We start from the raw sequence: 18599 nt of genomic DNA on the forward strand, positions 1-18599 counted from the left end.
CACTGTTCTACACTGTTCATTGTTTGTATAGCGGAGTCTTTTAGTTTTTCTTCTGTTTTACCACTAATAAGGAAGCTTGTATCGTCTGCAAATTGGAGGGTAGTTTGGCAATACTTGTTGTATATAAGATCATTGACATAGAGGAGAAACAGGATGGGTCCTAATACTGATCCTTGAGGGATACCATATTTCACATTTTCATATCCGGAATAGAAGTAGCTGATTTTGTTATGGTCAGTATATTGCACTTTAACCACCTGTTTGCGACCACATAGGTATGTCTTGAGCCACTCATTGGATATGCCTCTAATTCCTAACTGGTCAAGCTTCTGCAGTAGGGCATTATGGTCAATGACGTCAAAAGCTTTAGATAAATCAAGACACATGCCTGTCACAAACTCACTTGCATCCAGTTTAGCATAGATTTCATTAAGAAATTCAAATATTGCACTTTCAGTTGAATAGCCTTTCCTGAAGCCATGTTGTGAAGGATATAGAATTTTATTTTTATTTAGGAAATCAGACAATCTCTTATAAAAAACTTTTTCTAAAATTTTAGAAAATACAGGCAGTAGGGCTATTTGTCTATAATTTGAAACACATTCTGGTTTTCCTTTTTTGAACAGTGGTTTCAGCTTTGCTGTTTTCAAGCATGAGGGGAAGGTTCCTGATGCCAGTGAGCTGTTGCACAAATGTGTTAAGGGTTCAGCTAAGGCAAGACAGCATTTTTAATAATTGCATCTGGTATTCCATCAATTCCACATGAGTACCCTGTTTTCAAGGTTTTTATAACTGATAAAATTTCTTCAGAATTTGTGGGTGAAAGGAACAAAGATGTAGACACATTCCTCACACTATTGCATGGTGGAGGTGATATTTTGTTGTGTTCTTCCAGTCCACTCACCAACTGTTCACTTACGTTTGCAAAATATTTGTTGAAGGTCCCTGCAAGTTCTGTTGGGCAAGAAATCATTTGTCCTTCATAACAGAAGTTCATATTTTTATATTGTTTAGTTTCACTTGTTGTTTGATTTTTTATAACTTCCCATATAGCTTTAGATTTGTTTTTTGAATTTTCAATGTATTTGTCATTTGCCATTGTTTTAGCTTTTCTTACAACATTTTTGAGGATCCTCTTGTAATTATTCAGGTACAAATGAAATTCAGGAGGCATGTTCTGTGTCTTTGCTATAGTGTGTAATCTTCTTTTCTCTGCACAAGATATTCTAATACCTTTTGTAATCCATTTGTTCTTTTTGAAGTTAGGTTGACATTTTTGCCTTTTTAATGGAAATGCAGCTTCAAAGTATGACATGAAGATTTCCATGAATTTTTCAAACTTTTTGTTAGTATTTTCACACGTATACACTTCATACCAAGTTTCTTCACTTAGTCTCAGTACAAAAATGTTTATTTGTTTGTTAGTGAATTTCCTTGCTTCTTTTACAAGATCTTCTTTCTCAGTTGTTTCACTTGGAGTGTACAAGGCAATAAACTGTGCATAGTGGTCACTGAAGCCAGTATTAAGATTTCCGGCCCAGAAATTGTTATTTACATTTGTGTTTATTAATATCTGATCAATTGTTGTACTAGTTGTTGGTGTAACTCTTGTAGGAGAGTCAATGGTGGTTTTTATGTTATATGTTTCCAGTAGGGTCATCAAGCTTTCTACATCTACATCTACATCCATACTCCGCAAGCCACCTGACGGTGTGTGGCGGAGGGTACCCTGAGTACCTCTATCGGTTCTCCCTTCTATTCCAGTCTCGTATTGTACGTGGAAAGAAGGATTGTCGGTATGCTTCTGTGTGGGCTCTAATCTCTCTGATTTTATCCTCATGGTCTCTTCGCGAGATATACGTAGGAGGGAGCAATATACTGCTTGACTCTTCGGTGAAGGTATGTTCTCGAAACTTTAACAAAAGCTTTGCTGGTCTTTTGAGATTTCTTGAAAATCTATATTAAAATCTCCACATATGATCACTGTTTTGTTGAAGTTTTTTTATAGTGTTTAAAGCTGCTTCTAGTTTGTGACAGAAATCATTTACGTTCCCATCAGGGCTCCTATATACACAGATGATTATTAATTTTAATGCAGAGAGTTCAACTGCGGATACTTCAAAAATTTTTTCTTCAGCTAACAGTTCAATGGGTTTTATGTTAAAATAATCAATGCCACTTTTAACAAATATACATGAACCTCCATGACTGGATGTAATTCTACAAAATGATGAAGAAAGATTGAAGTCTGCAAGTTTTGTGACTGACATTGCATCTTTAGGCAGCCAGTGTTCGGTTATACACACTACAGAAATGTTTTTTAGCTCATCAGTACATAAAATTTCAACTTCACTTAATTTGTTTAGCAATGATTGGACATTTTGATGAATCAGCATGAAATTAAAGGGTTTGTTAGGCTTTGGCATATTTAATTGATCACTTACCTTTACCTTGTCAATAAAAAATCATTCAGGTGTGCTGGAAGTACTGCTTTTCTTTTCCCGACTGCATATATTCTTCTATTATCATCTGCAGCAGAATTTTCTTCTGTGTCTGGCTCCGCTGGTAGTTGTTCAGCTGTTGCTCTTACTGTTGATAATATTACTGCTGGTGATAGAGTTGGGTCTGCAATTGGTAGAGCTGTTACTGCATTCACTGTGCCTGGATATTGGAGGCACCTAGTTCCTTCTTTTGTTGTTGATGTTGGTGAGTGAGGTTTTGCTGGCGTTGTTTCCTTCGAATATTTGGGGGGCCAATCCAGGATGATTTTTCTTTTGAGTGTTTGATGCCTCTTGGTGATAATTTATTCGATTTTTCCAACGAGCAGTTTTTTCCCCATGTTGTTAACATGCAATCCATGTAATGTGTGGAATCTGCACCCAATATTATTAACATTTACGAGTTCTACATTTCTGAAATGTTTGCAAAGTAATGAAATTTGTTGGTTGGCATTGATTATTTCTTTATTTACGCATGACCAAGAAGGTAAGTCATGCCGATGTGGAATGTTCAGCACTAAAACATTTGTGTGTGTCAACTGTCCTAAGCACCTTTTTAGTTCTTGTTTTGCTTTGTGGGTTTCGTTTTTATATACGTCATTTGACCCACCAATTAGCACAACAAAGTCTTCAGAGGATAAGTCAGTAACGTCTGTGGATCGCACATGATTGCAAACTTCCGACATAGAAGCACCAGGCTTTATGTAAGCGATTGTTTGTAAACTGGACTGACCGCTCAGAAGGCGAGCAAATCCACGACCATGACTGTCTGCCATCAAAACTACTTTTCTTCGTTTAGGGATCTCTGCCTGGTTAGAGGGTTCACCGTCGTTATGGCCAAACAGTTTAGTATCAGCGCTGGACAAATACTTGATATTTGTGGCATGCAAGTGTTCGGGTCTTTCAGTTTCATTTCCTTTCATAACAGTAGTTGAGTTGTTAGGCATTCTTTTGGATGTATCACTTCGCGTATTTGTATTTTCATATTCAGCTCGGAAGTTAGTTTTATCACATGCACATTGTTTCTTACCTTGCACGGTTGATTGCACACTGAATCTGCTGGTGAACGCAGTATTAGGCTCATACAATAACCTTTGTTGAGAATGAGGCACTTTGTTTTTCACTTTGCCTGGAATTTCGTGGTTACTGTGAGGCAAGTTTGACGTAGGTTCACACATTCTGGCGGTGAGTTTTTTTAGTTCGCTCATCAGAGTGTTAATGGTTAGTTGCACACTACTTAAACGATCATTTAACTTTCTGATTTCATCACTACAATTCGTGCACACGCTGCTTTTATCAGTGTAATTTTCACTTTTTTCCGCACGAACACTATGTATATCAACACTAGCCGCCATCTTCTTGGTCCACCATTATGGACTGATCTATCCACTCCATGGTCAATTATTCTTTTAAACTTGAGCCTTAGTTCCTCTTCATGCTCCTGTCCTGTGCAGAAAGTTTCAAGTTCCTCATTGAGATATGACAATACTGTTTTTCTTTTTTATCTAGTTTGCTGAACATAATATCTTTCTGCATAGTTTAGTTGTCTTTTGTACTTTGGTAATCACTGTAACTGCATCATTGTCACTGACACCAGTTTCAATGTGGACATCCTCAAAGAGTTCAGGTCTATTCATTGCCATTAGATTCAGTATATTTCCATCATGAGTGGGTTTCCTAACTATTTGTTCTAGGTAGTTTTCAGAGAAGGCATTTAGTAATGTTTCCACAAAATGTCCTCACTCAAACCACTAACAAAACTGTGATTTCTCAATTAATTGTTGGATGATTAAAGTCTCCACCAATGATTACATTATGACTGGGGAACACACTTACAAGTGAATTGAGGTTTTATCTAAAGTTTTTGGTTACATCAGGGAATGAGTTCAGTGGTGGTAGAATGATCTAATTATCATTTTATGTCCACTCCTGATACTGAATCTTGCCCAAACACTCTCATATACAGGTTCAATTTCGATCTCAGTGAATTTAAGTTTCTTGTTTACTGTGACAAAAACACCACCTCCATATCCCATTAGCCTTATACCCAAAAATATCAATGCTATAAATTTCAGGTTTCATCTAGCTTTCTGTGACCTAGTATTATGTGAGCTTCACTGCTTTTTATGAGTGCTTCAAACTCTGGCACTTTTTTGTAATTGCTTTGATAGTTTACCATTTGAATTGTAATACTCTCTCCTGTGGGAGGCATTTCCTTCAATCTTACAGTGATACTTCTGGGTTTCTATAGCCATCATTATTTGGATTGGGTGGAGAATCATGCCCTGAAAAACCCTTGTGTGTGCCAATGCACAGTCAGCTACCTGAGTAGCACCCTCAAGTGTGTAGCACACATCTCAGCCATTTTGGGGGACCCTACAGTTTCCAACTCTATGGTACAAGTCCAAGAAGTCACAGACTAGCTCATCACAGAAGTCTGGCTCAGTCCTTCCACTCAACTAAGAACCAAAGGGCCATGATAATTTCTGCCGACAATACTGCAGAGTGTGAGATTTGTTGAAACTCCACGTGCAGGGCTAATCTTCTCAATCTTCTCTGCCGAGCCCTGGAATGACCTAAATATGAGGTCAGAACCAGATTACAGGCATCATTTTTCCAATATGCACCACAATCTGTAGTTGGTTGCACTCTGTTTCGTCAGTGGCTTCTGGAATAGCCTCTTTAACATGTTGAATGAGGGCCCCAGGCATACATACTGAGTGTACCTGGTGTCATTTTCTGTCTCTTGCTGCCGTTTTCCTAACAGGTACCACAATTCGCCATACATTTGAACTGCCAATGATTAATAGGCCCTCCACTTTTGTGTTTTCCCTCCTCTTGACACCAGACAAAACAGGTTTCACCAAAACAGGTGAAGTGAATCCCACTGCCTCAGTTTCTGTGAAAGACAGCATCTCAAATTTGCTGATTAGGGGGTTTGGTACAATACCCTGAGTCCTTGAGGTACCTTTGGTACCCGTATCAAAGGTACATGTCTCGCAGGAGTTCTTCCAACACTTGGGTTCGCAGTAGCCACCAATTGTTTGACAGTAGTCACTGCGATTTCCAGCAGCATATGAATGTCAACCAACTCATCCCATGTCTGAGAACAGCATTCACAGAGGGCTTGCATTATGGCTGGTGCAATGTATTACAAGGCAGTGAACAAATAAATATAAATTAAGCCCATTGATTATCTTTTAATCTGTTGAGCTAAAAAGTGGATAATTCCCTACAATAATTTAACAGATACACAAAAGAAGATTTCTATTATGGCAACACAAAAACTTGTGGTAAAAATTACTAGTTTACTAAAATGTTTTTGAGGTTAATTATAGTTGTTAGAAAACTCAAAAACAGAGCTAATTTATGATAAATTCAGATAATATAAGGGAAAACTAGATGTAACACAATATCTTAGTTATAATATCTGCAACAGTGACTAAATCACAAACGCTTTTACTACAACTTGCTCTTGGATTATGCAAAGAACCGTGGTAGGTTCCAAAAATTCTCAGAAATGCATTTTTAATCAATAGAGAATATAATGTGAGAAAGCAAAATTAACTTTCCTGCCACATTTAAAGATTATCAGAAATCAGTCTACCAAAGCAACATTTCAGCTACATTTGAAAAAACAGAAGCAAGAACAGTTTGTTTTTGGAAGTCCAGGATGATTTAGGAGTGTTAAATATAACACTGCAATACTAAGAAGAGAAGAGTATTTGGAGCAGAGATACAAGACATTAATTTAAAAAAATTGAATAGAAAGAATATAGTAGGGTTCTCCATTCCTTATGAAGGTATTTTGAAAGAAAGGTCTGATTTTTTATGTCTCTTTCTACCTTCAGTGCCAATTTTTATTATAAATACAGCTATTAAAAAATGAATTTTAATATCTCAGAAGTTTTTAATTAGATTCAAATGGCTCTAAGCACTATGGGACTTAACATCTGAAGTCATCAGTCCCCTAGACTTAGAACTACTTAAACCTAACTAGCCTAACGACATCACACACATCCATGCCTGAGGCAGGATTCGAACCTTCAACCGTAGCAGCAGTGTGGTTCTGGACTGAAGGACCTAGAACCGCCGGCCTTTTAATTAGAATGTTGAGTGTGGAAACAGGAACTCATGACTTGCTGCTCAAAATATACACTGGGGGGGGGGGATGAAACAGAAAAACTCTGCCCATCACTTAATATTTTTAGAGGAGACCACTATATAATCTTTTATAGAAATATTTAAAAGTGCTGTCTTCTTTGTTCGTTGCAGGCTGTATCACTAGTATTTTTCAAGTCATTCTTGGAGTCCAAGCTGGAACAACACTAATACTCTTCTGGGAATGGAAGTCAAGGATTCTTCGGTGGCTTTCTTGGGGTACTATTTGTGGAATAATTGGAGCAATATTATGCTTGGCCAGCAAAGAAGATGGCTGGATACCCGTGAACAAGAATCTGTGGTAAGCAATTATGGAAAGTGTGTCTTAATCACAAAGTAATTTCCTCATTTTATATGGAAATAAAACACAAAGTTAAATACTTGAATAAATAGATTGTGTGTGTGTGTGTGTCTATATGTGTTTTTTTTTCTTCTGATGTGGCTTGCTGACATAGATGACATATGCCAGTACGAAGCATAATTTTTCTCATTTACTGTGTCATGAAATGTGTATACTTAGTTACATAAAATAAGACGCACAAATGAAGCTGATAATAAGGATAACATTCACTTATAATCTTATATTCAGATAAGAAATCCAATTTACAATTTTTTTGAACAGAGAAGGAGCTCTCTAGCTTGCCTTTTGATATCTAGAACAGTACATGGTCAGCATAAATGATTCATTGGGTTTCAAATCCCTGTTTATTTACAAGTGTATGTTGTACAGAGGTGGGTTGTACATGAAAAGATAGATACTGTCATCATGTTTCTGGGACATTCTACAAATGTTCAATGTGTGCATCCTTGGTCACCCAGCACAAATTCGAACAGTAATCCAGTTTTGTCCACATGTCCACTTGCAAGGTTCTGTAAACGCCTGTCACAGTAGCAGTGATGTGTTGCTGCAGTTCTTGCAGTGTTGTTGGCACTGGCAGTACATCAATATAGTCCTTAACATAACCCTACAGAAAGAAATCACATGGCATGAGTTCTGATAACCTGGAGGGTCATGGCAACAGGGAAACTTCACCAACACTGTTGTGTGATATCCAGCTATGTGGCAGTTCTCTGTTGAGAAAGGTACAGACAATTATACTCCAGTGAGGTTGAACCCCATCCTATTGAAAGATGAAAGCTTGATAATGAGCAGTCAGTTATGGCAACAAACACAACTGCAACATATGAAGGTATCTGCAATGTGTCACTGTTTGCTTGATGAGAGAAAGGGGGCCATACACCGATGTCTTGGACATGGCACAGGTGACATTCATCCCTACACAACCCCTGCTCCCAACCCCTTACCCTCCCTTGTAGTAGACCTAGACGCAAAACATCTCCCCACTCCACCAAGAGTGTCTTTCCGCCATCCACCTAACCTTCATAACCTCTTGGTTCATCCCTATGAAATCCCCACACCACCTTCCCTACCCTCTGGCTCCTACCCTTGTAACCGCCCCCGGTGTAAAACCTGTCCTATGCACCCTCCCACCACCACCTACTCCAGTCCTGTAACCCGGAAGGTGTATACGATCAAAGGAAGAACCACGTTTGAAAGCACCCACGTGATTTACCAACTGACCTGCCTACACTGTGATGCTTTCTATGTGGGAATGACCAGCAACAAACTGTCCATTCGCATGAATGGACACAGGCAGTCAGTGTTTGTTGGTAATGAGGATCACCCTGTGGCTAAACATGCCTTGGTGCACGGCCAGCACATCTTGGCACAGTGTTACACCGTCCGGGTTATCTGGATACTTCCCACCAACACCAACCTATCCGAACTCCGGAGATGGGAACTCGCCCTTCAGTATATCCTCTCTTCTCGATATCCGCCAGCCCTCAACCTCCGCTAATTTCAAGTAGCCGCCGCTCATACCTCACCTGTCTTTCAACAACTTCTTTGACTCTGTACTTCCGACTCGACTGACATCTCTGCCCGAACTCTTTGCCTTTACAAATGTCTGCTTGTGTCTGTGTATGTGCGGATGGATATGTGTGTGTGTGCGAGTGTACACCTGTCCTTTTTTCCCCCTAAGGTAAGTCTTTCCACTCCCGGGATTGGAATGACTCCTTACCCTCTCCCTTAAAACCCACATCCTTTCGTCTTTCCCTCTCCTTCCCTCTTTCCCGAAGAAGCAACCGTCGGTTGCGAAAGCTCAAAATTCTGTGCGTGTGTTTGTGTGTTTTATTTACTGTGCCTATCTACCGGCGCTTTCCCGCTTGGTAAGTCTTGGAATCTTTGTTTTTAATATATATTTCCCATGTGGAAGTTTCTTTCTATTTTATTTACATCATCGTTAATTTGAACCCAACAATTACGTTTGTTATTGTCTCTGTTGCATTTCGAAATCTTCTCTATCATCTACTTTCTCTTTTTGTTTGTTCAAGTAGTTTCACTTTGTATTCATCTTCCCTTTTTCCTTAATCTACCATACATTTTATCCTGCCTAATTATACTCAATAATACGTAATTTACTTCCAAAGCATAACCTAAAAATTTTTAACGCTTTCAACATAACCGCTGCCATAAAATCTACTGTTCCAAGTTTACAAACATTACGTGTAAACTCATGAATACTACTTCACAGCTTCAGTTCCTTTCATCCATTAAACAACCATCTCAGCTATTTCCAACAACTTTCGTTTTATTTCCATTCCCGTTTTTCCCACATAACCGATCATTTTTTAGCAGCTTCCCACAGGTTTAAACGTTATTATTTCTTCATCAAACCATTGTTAGCCTCATTTTCATAACCTGACAGTACATAAACAGCCCTTTGAATACATTTACATGCATTTTTTTCGAAAAATTTTTTCGGGAAATTTTTTTTTCGAAACTTTTATAGAAAAATTTTTTTTCGAGACTTTTTTCGAAATTTTTTTTCGAAATTTTCCTGAATTTCCCCACCCTTTAACGTGTTTTGGAGACAACACAACTACCTAACCTTTGCACCCATTGTTGTTCACCAACCTAAGTTCAGCACAGGATCAACATGGCTCATCTCAAACCAACACTTTTTCGACTTTTTTCACACCTTTATCTCTCCCTATATATATTTCTATTTCTTTTCACTTTAACCTCATATTACCCTTCCACTTTCTAATACCATGTCAACCTGACAACATCTCTACAACGACCCCATTAAATTTTATTTACATTCCCTCCGCAAACATGCCTTCACCCTAGCCAGATCACGCTCCCATATTTTATTTACTCAGGCTTGTCTGACATTTGGCATTACCCCCAAAGGCCTCACACTTAAAGTTCCCATCTCTGGCTGTAATCCTTCTTTCCATCAGTCCTTATACCAGTTCCAAACTGCACAATCCATAGCCCTCACCCGCCTAATCCTTCACCTATACATCGACTCGGCCAATGAACACACCCGTCAACTCCTATCCCAAATCAAAGTCCTCAATCTTTCCTCTCCCACATCCACACCGGCTGTTCATAGCATCCTCCTACAGGCCAACTGCAAATTAGAACAGCATGCCACCCTCTACCTCAAAAAACTATCCAATCTCCTGGTTTCCCACCTCCGGAAAGGCAACTCACTCACCCTCCACAACCTTTCCAACAAACCTCAACCTCCTCTCATTGCACACAGACCCAGTCTCTCCCATCTACTCAATCTCCCACTTCCAGCTCCACTCCCCCCAACACCTCAAAATTCTAGTCAACACAATCTGGAACCACAACACCCCAATTCAGTACTTAACCTTTCCTCCAAACCTCTCTCCCAATCCGAAACCTCTGTCCTATCCAAAGGCCTCACCTTCAGCCCCACTCCCAGGTTCAACCAAACTGCCCTTGTCAAAGATTTACTGTCCTACACTCGTAGTCTCTGCTGGAAACATCACTTTGCCACGAAGAAAAACAATCCTGATCCCACTCCTAATGATCCAACTCCCCAAGACACTATCCAAATTGAACCCTGCCTGGAACAGTTCTGTCCTCCATCACAGCGGGACCCACCTCCTCTTCCTCAAAATCACCCTTCTCCAAACCTTCCAGGAATTTCTCACTTCCAGCCTTGCCTCTCAATCTTTCTCGAAAACGTTAATCCTACTCCCAACATCACCACAGCCGAAGCCCAGGCTATCCGTGATCTGAAAGTAGACCGATCCATCATCATTCTTCCGGCTGACAAGGGTTCCACAACCGTGGTACTTGATCGTCGGGAGTATGTGGCTGAGGGACTGCGTCAGCTTTCAGACAACTCTACATACAAAGTTTGCCAAGGTAATCCCATTCCTGATGTCCAGGCGGAGCTTCAAGAAATCCTCAGAACCTTAGGCCCCTTACAAAACCTTTCACCTGACTCCATCAAACTCCTGAACCCACTGACACCTCGCACTCCTACCTTCTACCTACTTCCTAAAATTCACAAACCCAAACATCCCGGCCGCCCCATTGTAGTTGGTTACCAAGCCCCCACAGAACGTATCTCTGCCTATGTAGATCAACACCTTCAACCCATTACATGCAGTCTCCCATCATTCATCAAAGACACCAACCACTTTCTTGAACGCCTGGAATCCTTACCCAGTCTGTTACCCCCATAAACCATCCTTGTAACCATTTTGCCACTTCCCTATACACAAATATCCCGCACGTCCAGGGCCCCACTGCAATGGAGCACTTCCTTACACACCGATCACCTGCCACCCTACCTAAAACCTCTTTACTCGTCACCTTAGCCAGCTTCATCCTGACCCACAACTTCTTCACTTTTGAAGGCCAGACATACCAACAATTAAAGGGAACAGCCATGGGTACTAGGATGGCCCCCTCGTATGCCAACCTATTTATGGGTCGCTAAGAGGAAGCCTTCTTGGTTACCCAAGCCTGCCAACCCAAAGTTTGGTACAGATTTATTGACGACATCTTCATGATCTGGACTCACAGTGAAGAACAACTCCTGAATTTCCTCTCCAACCTCAACTCCTTTGGTTACATCAGATTCATCTGGTCCTACTCCAAATCCCATGCCACTTTTCTTAACATTGACCTCCATCTGTCCAATGGCCAGCTTCACACATCCGTCCACATCAAACCCACCAACAAGCAACAGTACCTCCATTATGACAGCTGCCACCCATTCCATATCAAACGGTCCCTTCCCTATAGCCTAGGCCTTCGTGGCAAACGAATCTGCTCCAGTCCTGAATCCCTGAACCATTACACCAACAAACTGAAAGCAACTACCCTCCCGACCTGGTACAGAAGCAAATAACCAGAGCCACTTCCTCATCCCCTCAAACCCAGAACCTCTCACAGAAGAACCCTAAAAGTGCCCCGAAATGAGATCCATCCTTCATTAAATCCTCCCCACTCCACCAAGAGTGTCTTTTCGCCGTCCACCTAACCTTCGTAACCTCTTGGTTCATCCCTATGAAATCCCCAAACCACCTTCTCTACCCTCTGGCTCCTACCCTTGTAACCGCCCCCGATGTAAAACCTGTCCTATGCACCCTCCCACCACCACCTACTCCAGTCCTGTAACCCGGAAGGTGTACACGATCAAAGGAAGAGCCACGTGTGAAAGCACCCACGTGATTTACCAACTGACCTGCCTACACTGTGATGCTTTCTATGTGGGAATGACCAGCAACAAACTGTCCATTCGCTTGAATGGACACAGGCAGACAGTGTTTGTTGGTAATGAGGATCACCCTGTGGCTAAACATGCCTTGGTGCACGGCCAGCACATCTTGGCACAGTGTTACACCGTCCGGGTTATCTGGATACTTCCCACCAACACCAACCTATCCGAACTCCGGAGATGGGAACTCGCCCTTCAGTATATCCTCTCTTCTCGATATCCACCAGCCCTCAACCTCCACTAATTTCAAGTAGCCGCCGCTGATACCTACCTGTCTTTCAACAACTTCTTTGCCTCTGTACCTCCGCCTTGACTGACATCTCTGCCCGAACTCTTTGCCTTTACATATGTCTGCTTGTGTCTGTGTATGTGCAGATGGATATGTGTGTTTGTGCGAGTGTACACCTGTCCTTTTTTCCCCCTAAGGTAAGTCTTTCCTCTCCCGGGATTGGAATGACTCCTTACCCTCTCCCTTAAAACCCACATCCTTTCGTCTTTCCCTCTCCTTCCCTCTTTCCTGAAGAAGCAACCGTTGGTTGCGAAAGCTAGAAATTCTGTGTGTGTGTTTGTAAGTCTTGGAATCTTTGTTTTTAATATATTTTTCCCATGTGGAAATTTCTTTCTATTTTATATACTACACTGTAACATAGTCTTACGTCAGTGACATTTTCTTTATGTTGAAATGAAAACCTATTGATTTCACAAGAAAAACTTTTTTCTCTTTCACTTCCTAATTGAACATAGACTTGGAAATTGTTGGTAGTAAGATTGGAAATTGTTGGTAGTAAGAATAAAACAGTTTGCAAACTTTGTTTTCTTACTTGAGATTACTTAGTTACTTTTATCTTAGTATGAAAAATTTTGATGTATTTTGAGAAACTAAATCCTATATCACACTCTGGTACCAGGTGTCTTTTCTTACTACTTTCCTAAATCTTGCTTTGCTTGGTTCTGCACAAATCTTAAATCTCCTCTGACACCATTTTGACATTTCTGTAGACAATCAATTTGGAAAAGTGTCTTCCCTGAACCTGTTTACAGGTGGACTGATATGAGTGGATTCTGATTCAACTGGGCTTCCTTTATTTATCATAGCTGCTGCCAGTTCAGTAACAGATCCTTTAAGATTTTTTTCTAGTAGGCTTTGAGTTTTTTCATCATCATGAAAATGAGAAAAATCTTTCTTCCACCACTTTTATGTGAATCCTTTCAAAAGGAATGTTAATTATTAACTGATCACTGGTGTATGTACTAGCTTTGTTTTTATTATAATCCAAAATACAGGCTAGTTTAATCCTCTCTATCATTCCCAGTTTTGTTCTGATGTTGAAACTGGATGCTGACATTTTGTGTTTTGTCATCAAAAGAATTGCATCCTTAGTGTCTTTCCATTTCACAACCACATAAATGAAGTAAGAACATGAGCATTATAGTTCATAATGTCCCAAGTTTGTGTATCTGTAAATGTAGTTGAAAAAACAAATTGTACTTTGCATTGAATGCTTGATATACTCACTAACCAGTAAACAGTCATATACGTGTTTAGCAATTAGCATGACAACTATAGCGGGTGTGAAGTTAGTCGGCAAAACTGTACTTTCATTTTAAGGACACTGCCACCCAGAGATGATAATTTAGTTTTGTAAATGACATTCTTGAGTGCTATTGCTGGCCTCCAAATAAACTGATCTGCAACCACATTTATGTTCGTACTCCTAAAAACACCATTTGGTTCAACAATCAGTACCCTTTGTAATGCGAATGACCATGTGAGGCGTGGAGCATGACAACAAGGGAAACTTCTGAGAGGTTACAAATAAAAGTGGTGTAAGAAAGATTTTTCTCATTTTCATGATGATGATAAATTTGTATTTTTTGTGTAAAGAGTCAAAGCCAAGTAGAGAAAATCTTAATGAATCTGTTACTGAGTGATGTCTGCATTCCTTTCCTGACAATAAGATTGATACTTGCCACCATCTATATTTTTTCATGGTAGTAATACCAGGTGGTTATAATTAAACTGATGGTGTTCCAACTCCTGCAGTGTAAGCTATATACATTGCAGGATGCTGAAACACCATAGGTGTGTTTATTAATTGGTGCCCTCATGGTGTGTGCTGAAAGAAAAAAAAATCGTTTTGCTTTCTGCCACTAAGTAAAAATATGGCAATGCAGGCATGTCAGAACATGGTGTGGGGGCAGGAAAAGGGGAGGAATGATCAGATACATGATAACTGTGATTCTGGCACATTTATTAGCATATGGTGACAAGTTACAACATGCATTAAGTGTGTTCTCCTGACTCAGCAACATACTGCATCCACAACGTGGCATCATTGACAGTTGTTTGCAGCATATCTAGAGCAATCAGAGTAACATGCCATTGTATGCTATCCTTCAGATCAGGAAGAGTCTGGCTACTTACCTGATACACAATCCTTCAGATATTCCCACAACCAGAAGTCACATGTATTCAGGTGGGGGGATCTGGAAGGCCACTCATCTTGAAATTCTCTAGAGTTGGTGCTGTCATTACTAAAGGTTTCTTGAAGCACATCTGTCACCTGGCAAGCAACATGTGGCGTCACCTTGTCTTGCATAAAAATAGTTGTGTGCACTCAGTTGCATTCTTGTAAAGGTGGAATCACATGTTGTACAAGGAGGTCCTTATATAACATGCAGACACCTAAAGGTCTGTAAGGTGTCATCTCCTTGAAGAAAAATGGGCTGAGAATAAAGGAGCTTGTGAAAACACACCACACAGTCACATAAGCTGAGTGAAGTGGATATTCCTGCACAACATGTGATGGGGTAGAACCCCATATACTACGAGTCTGTGTATTCACAGCACCATGAAGAGTAAAATGTGCTTTGTCTGTCCAAAGAATAGTACACAGCTACATGTCATCCATTTCCATTCGTACCAAAAACCAAAGAGCAAAGTCTTGGCATTGTAGCCTATGTTGCGGCTCCATTTGGTGCACATTCTGAATCTTGTAGATATACCTGTTTAAAATGTGTTACAAAATATTTTGAACTGCTGACTGGGGAGAGAGAATTCCTGTGGCACAGCTTTAGTACTGACTGTAGAAACTGAGACATGTGCTGCATGGTTAGTTATGGCTACAGCAACTTCAACAACTGCCATGGGAATGAGGTACCTCCCCCTCCAGCTGCACCACCTAATTCACCTGTTTCTTTAAATTTCCTGGTCATACTCTTTAGCATATTTATTGACATGGGGCCTCTCTGCAGCTGTTTCCATCAATGATGTTCTTGCAATGGCACACTGCTATTGCTGCTATTCTGATAAGACAACTTTATCAGCAGTACACATCATTGCCTTTCATATGGAAAAGTCCAACCTTCTTAACTCTTTGCACTTTTACACTGTGCCATATTTTCACCAGATGGAAGAAAGCAAGCACACTCATTAATGAACATGTTTCAGCATCCTGTGCATTATGCAGCCCACACTGCAGCACCCATAATACTGTCAGTTTAATTACAGCTGTCTGGTAAAAGAATCATAGAGTACTTTTATAAAGAAAACAGATGTAAGAAAGATGTTTGAATACATTTACAAAGATGAGAAACAGCTGACGTAGATCATATGCCAATCATCTTTTTGGACTATAATCTATGTGATGTAGGTGCCATATTGCTCATCCTACATTTAGAGCAAGCTACTATTCACCACCACAAATATAAATTCTGTCTAAGTCATCCTGTATCCTCCTACGGTAATGCTTTCCTTTACACTACAGTGTCATCAGCAAACAGTTGCAGACTGCTGCTAACCCTACTGCCAGATCGTTTATGTATATAGAGAACAAGAACAGTCTTATCACACTTCTGTGGCGCACTCCCAATGATACTCTTGTCTCTGATGAACACTCTCCATCCAGTACAACGTTATGGGCTCTATTGCTTAAATAATCTTTGAGCTACTCACATACCTGGAAACCTCTTCCATATGCTTTGACCTTTGTTAACAGACTGCAGTGGAGGACTGTATCAGATTCTTTCAGAAATCAAAGAATATGGAATCTGCCTGTTATGCTTCATTCTTGGTTCACTGTATATTGTGTGAATTATGTGACGTATGGTTCTACAAACATACTCAGAAACATTTGTTGGTGGACCCAGATTAATTCTGTGCACTGCTACGCACACACTAACAGTGTAAGTAACACTCACCAACCTTGCTTTGTGCCAGAAGGCAGGGTTAAAATAGCCACTTCTTCTATACCACTGCTCAATGCCCTACAGCAATCCATGTCTTTCAAAAGACTCTGTCTTACCACAAGATTGGAAAACAAGCACTACAAAGACAGTCTCCAACCAGTTTCTTTCAGTTAGTTAGTTAGTTATATTACTTGTTCCATGGATCATAACACGATTCTTTCGTAATGATGTGGAACGTGTCAAAGTACACAAGATTCATTTATCCCAAATAATCATTGTTAGTCTTATATATGGTACAATGGTTAATGCTTACTGTATTTCTTTGGCCTATGTCTAAAAATTCATCTATGGAGTAGAAGGAGTTGTCATTCAGGAATTCCCTTAACTTACTTTTGAATGCCGATTGGTTGTCTGTCAGACTTTTGATATTGTTTGGCAATTGACCAAAAATCTTTGTGGCAGTATACTTCACCCCCTTTTGTGCCAATGTCAAATTCAATGAACGGTAGTGAAGGTCACCCTGTCTCCTAGTATTGTAGCTGTGGACTGTGCTATTAAATCTGAAGTGATCTGGGTTACTAACAACAAATTTCATTAGGCTGTATATATATATATATATATATATATATATATATATATATATATATATATATATATATATATATATATATATATTGTGAAGCTACTGGCAATATCCCTAATTCTTTAAATAATTGCCTACAAGATGATCTTGGATGAGCCCCAGACATTATTCTGATAACACGTTTTTGTGCAATAAATACCTTCTTTCTTAGTGATGAATTGCCCCAAAAGATGATACCGTAAGAAAGCAACGAATGAAAATATGCATGGAAAGGTAACTTACTGATGTGCTTGTCTCCAAAATTTGCAATGACACCAATAGCATAGGTAGCTGAGCTCAATCGTTTCAGTAGATTGTCAACGTGTGTCTTCCAGTTTAAATTCTGATCAATACAGACACCCAGAAATTTTGAACAATATGCTTTAGCTAAAGATTTTCCCCCACACTCTATATTTATTTCCGGTGTTATGCCTTTCCCTGTACTGAACTGTATGTACAGTGTTTTTTCAAAGTTCAATGAAAGTCCATTTGCGGAAAACCACCTAATAACTCTTTGAAAAACATTATTTGCATTTTCCTCAGCTGATTCTTGCTTTTTAGGCTTGATTACAATACTTGTGTCACCTGCAAAGAGAACCAAGTTTACATCTTCATGAATATAATTAGGCAAGTCATTAACATACACTCCTGGAAATGGAAAAAAGAACACATTGACACCGGTGTGTCAGACCCACCATACTTGCTCCGGACACTGCGAGAGGGCTGTACAAGCAATGATCACACGCACGGCACAGCGGACACACCAGGAACCACGGTGTTGGCCGTCGAATGGCGCTAGCTGCGCAGCATTTGTGCACCGCCGCCGTCAGTGTCAGCCAGTTTTCCGTGGCATACGGAGATCCATCGCAGTCTTTAACACTGGTAGCATGCCGCGACAGCGTGGACGTGAACGGTATGTGCAGTTGACGGACTTTGAGCGAGGGCGTATAGTGGGCATGCGGGAGGCCGGGTGGATGTACCGCCGAATTGCTCAACACGTGGGGCGTGAGGTCTCCACAGTACATCGATGTTGTCGCCAGTGGTCGGCGGAAGGTGCACGTGCCCATCGACCTGGAACCGGACCGCAGCGACGCACGGATGCACGCCAAGACTGTAGGATCCTACGCAGTGCCGTAGGGGACCGCACCGCCACTTCCCAGCAAATTAGAGACACTGTTGCTCCTGGGGTATCGGCGAGGACCATTCGCAACCGTCTCCATGAACCTAGGCTACGGTCCCGCACACAGTTAGGCCGTCTTCCGCTCACGCCCCAACATCGTGCAGCCCGCCTCCAGTGGTGTCGCGACAGGCGTGAATGGAGGGACGAATGGAGACGTGTCGTCTTCCGCGATGAGAGCCGCTTCTGCCTTGGTGCCGATGATGGTCGTATGCGTATTTGGCGCCGTGCAGGTGAGCGCCACAGTCAGGACCGCATACGACCGAGGCACACAGGGCCAACACCCGGCATCATGGTGTGGGGAGCGATCTCCTACACTGGCCGTACACCTCTGGTGATCG

The 18599-nt window shown here is 40.7% G+C and overlaps 1 protein-coding gene across 2 annotated transcripts in view; it reads left to right on the forward strand.

Annotated features, from left to right (window-relative positions):
• LOC126284570 (heparan-alpha-glucosaminide N-acetyltransferase-like) overlaps positions 1 to 18599 on the forward strand; it is a 353817-nt gene that overhangs the window by 324035 nt on the left and 11183 nt on the right. For both annotated transcript variants that reach the window (XM_049983590.1, XM_049983597.1), the window contains one exon: positions 6774 to 6960. In XM_049983590.1, coding sequence (XP_049839547.1) covers positions 6774 to 6960 — 187 coding nt within the window. The remainder of the gene's footprint in view (positions 1 to 6773; positions 6961 to 18599) is intronic.

The sequence above is a fragment of the Schistocerca gregaria genome, chromosome 1 (assembly GCF_023897955.1).
Source record: "Schistocerca gregaria isolate iqSchGreg1 chromosome 1, iqSchGreg1.2, whole genome shotgun sequence".
In the NCBI taxonomy this organism is placed as follows: Eukaryota; Metazoa; Arthropoda; class Insecta; order Orthoptera; family Acrididae; genus Schistocerca; species Schistocerca gregaria.